The 9,634-nt window shown below is 40.9% G+C and overlaps 2 protein-coding genes and 1 non-coding gene across 4 annotated transcripts in view; 2 read left to right on the top strand and 1 right to left on the bottom strand.

The window, feature by feature from the left end:
* TRPC4AP (transient receptor potential cation channel subfamily C member 4 associated protein) overlaps positions 1-9,634 on the top strand; it is a 75,185-nt gene that overhangs the window by 2,098 nt on the left and 63,453 nt on the right. The window lies entirely within an intron of this gene.
* On the top strand, positions 2,330-2,436 carry LOC111724723. The gene has a single exon (XR_002772966.1). It is a non-coding gene; the product is annotated as a U6 spliceosomal RNA (small nuclear RNA).
* On the bottom strand, positions 4,460-9,306 carry LOC105886814 (histone H3.3-like). The gene is made up of 2 exons (XM_012804057.2): positions 8,802-9,306; positions 4,460-4,471 (listed from the first exon to the last, which is right to left on the bottom strand). The coding sequence occupies exons 1-2, from the start codon at positions 9,243-9,245 to the stop codon at positions 4,460-4,462; spliced, it is 456 nt and encodes a 151-aa protein (XP_012659511.1). The 5' UTR covers positions 9,246-9,306.

Here is a 9,634-nt window from a genome sequence, read left to right as displayed (position 1 = left end):
GGGCCCAGGCTGGATTCGAACCCGCCACCCTAGGTGCATGTGGCTGGCGCCCTAGCCACTTGAGCCACAGGCGCCGAGCCGGCAATTTTTTTCTAGTGGTGAATGACTTAGAATGGGAAGAGCCTAGAAAAGCTCACCAAGTTGAAGGCTGTTAAAATATTCTCGAGCCTGGTTTAGGCAAGTTAATGTGGTAATGATAATTGTATACAGGTGTAAGAGTTATTTCAGAGGTTGAGATAGGGACCCTTGCCCAGAGCTACAGTGAGGATAAAGTGGGAAACTTCATCTTTCAAGTTTTTCCTTAGTAACTTTCTCCCAACTATTTTTTGCCGTGTCCTCCCTTTCCCACTCTGTAGATTAAATTATTTGCTCACCCATATTTTCAGAGCATAGTAAGCACATCCATTATGGTATGTGGTATAGTAGGAAAAGACCAGATTTTTTTTTTCTTTATAGAGACAGAGTCTCACTTTATTGCCCTTGGTAGAGTGTGGTGGCATCACAACTCACAGCAACATCCAACTCCTGGACTTAAGCAATTCTCTTGCCTCAGCCTCCCACGTAGCTGGGACTATAGGTGCCTGCCAAAACACCCAGCTGTTTTTTGTTGTAGTTGTTGCAGTTTGGCCAGGGCCAGGCTCGAACCCGCCACCCTCAGTATATGGGGCCAGCGCCCCACCCACTGAACCACAGGTGCCGCCCAAAAGACCAGATTTTTAAAAAATTTAATTGTGGTAGGCTGGGTGCGGTGGCTCATGCCTGTAATCCTAGCACTTTGGGAGGGACAAGGTGGTTGGATCGCTTGAGCTCAGGAGTTTGAGACCAGCCTGAGCCAGACCCATTCTCTGCTAAAAATAGAAAAACTAACTGGGTGTTGTGCTGGGCACTTGTAATCCCAGCTACTCAGGAGGCTGAGGCAAGAGGATCTTTTGAGCTCAAAAGGTTGAGGTTGCTCTGAGCTATGATGCCATAACACTCTACCCAGGCCCACAGAGTGAGACCCTTGTCTCAAATAAATAAAATTTAATTGGAGTTTTAAAAAAGTGACAGAGAGCGGTGCCTGTGGCTCAGTGGGTAGGGTGCCAGCCCCATATGCCGAGGGTGGCAGGTTCAAACCCGGCCCCATTCAAACTGCAACAGTGAAATAGCCAGGCGTTGTGGCAGGTGCCTGTAGTCCTAGCTACTCAGGAGGCTGAGGCAAGAGAATTGTCTAAGCCCAGGAGTTGGAGGTTGCTGTGCACAGTGCAACAGCACGACACTCTACCAAGGGCGATAAAGTGAGGCTCTGTCTCTACCAAAAAAAAACAAAAAGTAACAGAAAATTTACCATCTTAACTATTTATTTATTTATTTAGAGATAGAACCTTAAGCTGTCCCCCTGGGTAGAGTGCTGTGGCATCACAGCTCACAGCAACCTCCAACTCCTGGGCTCAAGTAGCTGGGACCACAGGCGCCTGCCACAATGCCTGGCTATTTTTTGGTTGCAGCCGTGATTGTTGTTTGGCGGGCCCAGGCTGGATTCAAACCCGCCACCTTAGGTGTATGTGGCTGGTGCTTGAGCCACAGGTGCCACACCCATCTTAACTATTTATAATTGTACAGTTCAGTAGTGAGAAGTATATTTTACATTGTTGTGAAACAGATTTTCAAAACTTTTTTGACTTGAGAGTACAAAACTCTCTACCCATTGAACGACTCCACGTTTCTCCCTCCCCCTCTCTTGGTAACCACCCTTCTACTTTCTGTTCCTGTGAGTTTGACTAGTGTAGAGAACCTCATGTAAGTGGAATCATATAGTATTGTCTTCTTGTGACTGGCTTATTTCACTTAGCATAATGTTCTCAGAGTTGATCTGTATGTTGTAGCATGTGATGGAATTTCCTTAGAAAAGACCAGATTTTACAGGAGGGTGGACCTGAATTGAATTCTTGTTCTGTCTCTTGCTAGCTGAGTGACTTAGGTTAAGTATTTCACTTCTCTCACCCTCAGTTTCCTTATTTCTAAAGTGGTGATAATAACATCTGTCTCATAGGACTGTTAGTAAAATATGTCACATAGCTTAGCCAGGGTGGCACATGGTAAATGTTGAGTAAGTAGTGGCTCTGAGCTAGTAGCTATTAGTCTGGGCTTCTTAAAGGTACTGTGTCTTATTTTTCTTTGTATCTGCAGAGCCTGTAACCATGCCAGGCACTTGATCTTCAGGACTCAGGAAATTGTTTGAATTGAAAATACTGTATCTGCAGTCTTGTCTCTGTATTCACTTCCGGAGTGGTTCCATGGCTTTAAAGAGTTCCAGAGTCAGATTGTCTGGGTTTAAAAACTGGCTGTGGTGCTTGCTTCAGCAGCACATATACTAAAATTGGAATGATACAGAGACGATTAGCATAGCCCCTGTGTAAGGATGACATGAAATCCGGCTCTGTGCTTAATTGCTATGTGTCTTTAGGCACAGATACTTCATCTCTTTATGCCCCAGTTTCTGCATTTGTAAAATAAATATAGTACCTTACCTCCTAAGGTCGTGGTGAGGACCAAATGAGTTTATACATGTAAAGCGTTTAAAATAGTGACTGAAGTGTGGTAAGCATGCTATAAAGGTTAGCTTGTATTGCTATTAATAAATACTCTGTATTCTGATGGATCTTAAGTTCATATTTCCGTTCCTATTTTCTCCATTTAGCTCCAGAGAGGTTTGTATATCCAATTGCCTTCTCACTGTTTCCACTTTGATGTGCAATGGGCATCTGAAACTTACTATGTTGGAAACCGAAATCCTGATTCTTCCACCAAACTTGCTCTTCCCCAAGTCTTCATCATCTTCCTGAATGAGGGAAGCCTGGGAGATGACTCCTGGCCATATGATTTAGAATGGGCCTATGTTACTTGGATTTTAATTTGCATAGTTTGCATTATTTTCTTCCCTCCCTTTCATTTTACCCTGTGTGGAGGTAATGAAGTATGATGGCATAAAGCTTTAGTGCAGGGGTGTCCTAGCTATAGCCCATGGGCCTCATGCAGACATGTAAGGATGTTTTTTTGCTTATCTATGGTGGTAGATATCAATAATAACACATGGACCTTTTTTTGCTAATCAGCTTTCCTGAGTGTTTGTGTATTTACTGTGTGTCCCAAGACAACTCTGATTCTTCCAGTGTATGGCAAAAAAGAAGGTTGGAACACCCTTATGAGTGTTTACTGAGCCCTTTCACTTTCATCAGCATGTTTGATCCTTAAAGTAAATCAGATCTTACAAATCCCTTGCTTAAAACTCTCCAGCCTCATTGCATTGCAGTTACAGTCGAATCCCAATTCCTTGCCATGAACCGTGCATGATAGTAGGAGTTGAAGGAAAGGATAGACTAAGTAAACCCTGAGCAATAGTGCAGCTCACATTATAGGACTTGACCCACTGTCCCTAGATACTCTTCAGTTTGGCAATCTGGTGTCAGGCTGGGTTGTGGAATCTCTTTCCATTTCCCAAGTGCCAGTCCTTCCTTGCTTTATGATTAGTGGCCTAGCTAAATTCATATTTTTTCTTTAGATTGACTGACTCAAATTTCAGTAGGTGCTAGTTTTAGCTTCATTTTAAGCATTAGTATTTGTGAAAGCTAGGGAGTTAAGTCAAATATCACCTTGCCTATCAAGGGTAATTTGATACGGAAAAATTCCTGGGTAGGCTAAATTCTCATAAGTATATAAATACCATTAATTTCAACAAGAAGTTTTTGTATTCACAAGCCCTAAAATTTACTCCTCATGATATTGAAGCAACACAAATCCCATTAAAGCTGACATAAGTGTTCGGTGGTTAACTTTTGTCATTAGAATAACCTAACAAGGCATTAAATTTTCATTAATTTATCCTTTAAGATAAGTGTATTTACTTAATATGATATTTTGAGGCATTAGATATCTTACACTTAGGATTAAACAAGTTGTGCATTCCTTTAGGGAATTTAGCCTTTAATTACTTAAAAAGAAAAGCAAAGACAAAACAATCAGTGAAAACTGTAAATGTCTAGAAATGTCATATTCACTAAACAGGTTGACAGCTTAGAGGGATGATATAGGAGATTATCATTGCTGTAAACTGTCAAACCACAAGTAATCCAATACAAAACCCGTAGGATACCTGCCAGTAATTAAACTGTGGCGATGACTGCATGGTGGCTCTTTCATCACAGCGTTCAGCTGTTTACAAGGAAAACAAAATCCAAATGATTTTTCTTTAATTTTAATTTTTAATTTATTTTTTAATTTTTATTTATTTATCTATTTATTTTTTGCCATAGTCTACCTCTGTTGCCTTGGGTGGAGTGCAGTGGCACGATCATAGTTCACTGCAACCTTGCAACTCCTGCATTCAGTAAATCCTCCTGCCTCAGCCTACCATAGTGCTGGGATTACAGGCGTGAGCTACTGCACCCAGCCTGTTCATGTTTTTAACAAGTTAATCGGGTTACTGCAGATACTTGGAGAAAGGTTTTGGAGAAAAAGTGAAAAACCTGCTGTTCTTAAGGCTTTTTCAGTGTTGGAAAGGGAGAAGTTGATTGCGTCGACTGTTATTTTTTTGGTTAAAGGAATATTTTATGTATCCATTCTTAATAGTTTTTATAATGAGAATTTGGTTAATGAAGGGATTTCACTAAGCTTTTGTTTTAACGCTCTTTAAATCATGACTAAATGAAAAAAGATAATGCAGTAGCTGCACATTTTCAGAAAGTCAGCATGGACAACAGACTGGTGGAATTTTTTTTCTACCAGTAAGCAAAGCATAGAACACTTCACAAAGTATTTTACCGAGGCAGGCTTGAAAGAGCTTTCATAGTGTGATCAGAATCAGCAAACTGTAGGAGCTGGTAGGGAGCTCTAGAAGGAACTTGAAGAGCAATATGTCCCATGGTGATCCAGTTAGAATTTTGTCAAGGAGATAAAAATCCCAGAACCAGGCTCAGCGCCTGTGGCTCAAGCCGCTAAGGCGCCAGCCACATACACCTAAGGTGGGGGGTTCGAATCCCCAGCCCGGGCCCGCCAAACAACAATGACGGCTGCAACCAAAAAATGGCCGGGCGTTGTGGCGGGCGCCTGTGGTCCCAGCTACTTGGGAGGCGGAGGCAAGAGACTCGCTTGAGCCCAGGAGTTGGAGGTTGCTGTGAGCTGTAATGCCACGGCACTCTACCCAGGGGGACAGCTTGAGGCTCTGTCTCAAAAAAAAAAAAAAAAAATCCCAGAACTGGTTGTCATTGGAACAATCTGGTCAAATGTAATGAGTACAATGGAGTGGAAGGAAAAAGAGGAGCTTGTAGCAAGGCAAGCCATCAGGCACTTGAATACAGCCCTCTACTTACTGCCTTTACCGCTCACAGTCAGTTGAGCTGACTCCGTTACTATAGATTCAGGAGTATTAGCTATGAGAACTTCATTTTATGAGAGCCTTCCAGAAAATAGTGGCTCTTTTTTATAAAGCTCAAGTCCTGAGTGAATTGCCCATTCTAAAGTGGTGTAAAGATGCACGTATTGCAAAGGGGAGAAGTGTCTTCCTTGAACAAATGAAAAAGTTTGAAGAGTGGCTCAAAAATGCTAAAGAATCTGATTCTGAAGCCAAGAAAGGTAACAGAATTTTGAAACTACACCCTCAGCAAAGCAAGCAGGAGTTATAGATTAAAAAAAAAAAAAAGTCGTGTATCCTGGTTATTACATTTTCCTACTTCTCTATATTGAGCATGATATAAGAGCTTCCATGGCAATTTATTTATTTAATTTTTTTGAGACAGCCTCAAGCTGTCGCCCTGGGTAGAGTGCTGTGGCATCACAGCTCACAGCACCTTCCAACTCCTGGGCTCAAGTGTTTCTCCTGCCTCTGCCTCCCAAGTAGCTGAGACTACAGGTGCCTGCTACAACACCTGGCTATTTTTTGGTTGCAGCTGTCATTGTTTGGTGGGCCCTGGGCTAGATTCAAACCCCCAGCTCAGGTGTATGTGGCTGGTGCCTTAGCTGCTTGAGCCACAAGCACCAAGCCTCCTGGTAAATTTTATTGAAACTTTTTCTGTAGTTACAGTAAATGCTGGGTTTAGTTTCTGAAACCATGTTTTAACTTGCTGCAGGAGCTATAGGTTTAAATCTAATGCTGCATTCGTCTTTTTTACCCTTGTATTTTCTACTAAAATAATGTATTTTAAGGCCTTCCACAGTGAACAATGTACTTTATTCCCTGTGTTTTCTATAAACGATTTTCAAAATACGATTTGGTTAAAATAATTTGTTATAAAAATTGTTTACAATTGTAAAAGTACCCAGAGTCTCAAGAGGCAATCATTTGTGTGATAACTTGGTGTGCTCAGAGCCTGGCTCATCAGTGAAAACCTCATATGTAATAATTCATTAACATGTGTGTTGAGTATTTGGACTCTTGCTTGCATGTTAACATTTTCTTGCATTTTTAACCCCAGGTATCCTTTAGTTCAATTATTTGCTATCTGATTCTTTTTTTCTTTTCAGTTTTTGGTTAGAGCTGGGTTTGAACCCACCACCTCCAGCATATGGGACCAGCGCCCTACCCTTTTGAGCCACAGGCGCTGCCCTTGCTATGTGATTTTATCCTTAGCAAAGCCATGGAGAACAGATTTGAAAAGTTTGAGAAATCATATGTAGCAGAGGTGGTAGAAAGAAGAAAGTTGAGCTGTTCCCATTGAGAAACGTGTGCATTCAGTTTGTATCTTTCTAAGCAAGACAAATGGCTGGTCTTTTCTTCATTCAACCATTTTCAAATGTAGTTTAGAAAAGTCTTGTTACTTAGGCTCGGCGCCTGTGGCTTAAGCGGCTAAGGCGCCAGCCACATACACCTAAGGTGGCGGGTTCAAATCCCCAGCCCGGGCCCACCAAACAACAATGATGGCTGCAACCAAAAAATGGCCGGGGGTTGTGGCGGGTGCCTGTAGTCCCAGCTACTTGGGAGGCTGAGGCAGGAGATTCGCTTAAGCCCAGAAGTTGGAGGTTGCTGTGAGAGTGATGCCATGGCATTCTACCCAGGGGGATAGCTTGAGGCTCCATCTCAAAAAAAAAAAAGTCTTACTTAAAAAAAATTTATGCTCAGAATACACTTAGATTAATAAGGACCCATAAAGAAGTCAGAGGAAATTACTGATCTATTAAACCCAGTAAAAATTGTTGAACGTGGGAATCTAGATATAACTTAGATTTCCTATTGTCTTAGAATTATTTGTAAAGAAGGAAGTATAGTGATAATTATATGTTCCCACTTGGTCATATTGAACTGGCTTCTTTCTCTTAACATATTCAATAATGACTTAAGCATCTGGCTATTAATGTACTTTAGTTGCCATTTTTTAATTGCCATGAGCCAGATATTACTTCTATACAATTGATTCATTTATTTTAATGGCTGCTTTTTTGATTTCATCTTTCTTGCTGTTACCTATATATGTAGTCATTAGGGGGAAAAATAGCCCCATTTGGGGCAGCACCTGTGGCTCAAAAGGGTAGGGTGCCGATTCCATATGCTGGAGGTGGTAGGTTCAAACCCAGCCCCAACCAAAAAAAAAAAAAAAACCCTTTTTTTGATGGAAAGATGATGTGTTAAAAAGTGAACGATTTGAAGGTTTTTTAATTGGTGAGAAAAACTAGCCTGGAATAATGCCACCAGAAGCTAAGTAGAGATCGCTCCTTTTGAAGATGGCATTCTTGGGCGGCGCCTGTGGCTCAGTGGGTAGGGTGCTGGTCACATATACCAAGGATGGTGAGTTCGAATCCAGCCCTAACCAAACTACAACAAAAAATAGCTAGGCGTTGTGGTGGGCGCCTGTAGTCCCAGCTACTCAGGAGGCTGACGCAAGAGAATCGCCTAAGCCCAGAAGTTGGAGGTTGCTATGAACTGTGATGCCATGACACTCTACTGAGGGCAACAGTGAAACTCTGTCTCGAAAAAAAGAAAAAAAGTGAAGGTGTTGTTCTTGTGAGCCAAGAGTTTGGTGTTTAAAATTTATCCTAGTATAATTTGAAATAAACGTATAGTAACCTTAAAGTCATAATGGTAACAATGTGAATGGGATGCATTTATTAAATGAATAACATTGATAAAACTTTCATGCACAGGTAAAATGTACTAGATTTCTACATAGTGCTCTGCTTTTATAATGTTATTTGCAGTTCTGAAAAGCCTTTTTTTTTTTTAAATCCCTCCTTATACTTTAAAAAAACCACAAACGTTTTAAACTTTCATGAAGTCCAGTTTATCTGTTTTTAATTTGGTTGATTGTATTTTAGGTGTTCTAAGAAATTTGCCTAATCTAAGGTAGTGAAATTTACACCTTTATTTTCTTTTGAGAGGTTTTTTTTTAAGAGTTTAATGTATTTTAATAGCAAACTTACAGGAATAGCACAGAAGACAGACAACATTAAAAACATGTACTTGCATGTAGGACAACTCAGAAAAGTATACTGAATGGATGGAATCTACTGTGTGATAAAAATGCTACAAACACCATTTAGTTGCCGTCTATAAGAAATTTACTTGTTTTAAAAATATCCAAATGCTGGCATGGTCCAGAAAAATTTAACAGGTTTATTTATAATTGTTATAAAGTTGAACTGCTGAAACTTGTTCACTGAAACATTTTGACTTGCTTTAATGCTGCACATCCCCGCATTTTATATTAAAAATTCACACACAAATGAAAATGGAAAAACTGCCAATATTCTGTCCCCTATTTTTCCAGTCGCAATCATATACTTAAGTATCTTTTGACCCCATGGGGGAAAAAAAATCTAACGTTCAGAATTACCAATAAAGGAAGAAGAGAATTTTTTTTTTTTTTGATAATGATATGTTTTCCCATCCAGCGTGCTAGCTGGATGTCTTTGGGCATAATTGTTACACGTTTGGCATGGATATCACACAGGTTGGTGTCTTCAAAAAGGCCAACCAGATAGGCCTCACTTGCCTCCTGCAAAGCACCAATAGCTGCGCTCTGGAAGCGCAGATCTGTCTTAAAGTCCTGAGCAATTTCTCGCACCAGACGCTGGAAAGGAAGTTTGCGAATTAGAAGTTCAGTGGACTTCTGATAACGTCGTATTTCACGGAGTGCCACAGCCCCAGGCCTGTAGCGATGAGGTTTCTTCACCCCTCCAGTAGAGGGCGCACTCTTGCGAGCGGCTTTTGTAGCCAGTCGCTTCCTGGGTGCTTTTCCACCGGTGGATTTGCGAGCAGTCTGCTTTGTACGAGCCATGGTATAAAGACCTCCTTACTTACCCGCCCCCCTTCTTCGGCTGGAGCTCGGCGAGCTAGAGGCGGCGGCTGCTGCAAACACCTCTTTTGAGAGTTTTATTATTTTAGCTCTTACATTTAGGTTTTTGATCTATTTTGACTCAGTTTTTGTATATGATGTGAGGAAGGAGCCCTTCTTCATTCTTCGCTTATAGATACCGAGTTGTCATAGTCCTATTTGGTAAAAAGACCATTCTTTCTCTCATTGCATTGTCTTGACACGCTTGTCAAAAATCAACACGTTAAGAGTTTTTAGAATCTCAGTGCTATTCCATTGATCTAGATGTCTATTCTCATGCCAGCACTATGCAGTCTTTTTTTTTTTTCTTTTTTTTTTTTTGAGACAGAGTG

The sequence above is a fragment of the Otolemur garnettii genome, unplaced genomic scaffold (assembly GCF_000181295.1).
Source record: "Otolemur garnettii isolate 467f Iridium unplaced genomic scaffold, OtoGar3 scaffold00025, whole genome shotgun sequence".
Classification (NCBI taxonomy): Eukaryota; Metazoa; Chordata; class Mammalia; order Primates; family Galagidae; genus Otolemur; species Otolemur garnettii.
This window is presented reverse-complemented; position numbering and strand designations above follow the sequence as displayed.

What these genes read in the sequence shown, in the direction of transcription:
- LOC105886814 (XM_012804057.2), bottom strand. Translation starts at nt 9,245, where the DNA reads ATGGCTCGTACAAAGCAGACTGCTCGCAAATCCACCGGTGGAAAAGCA.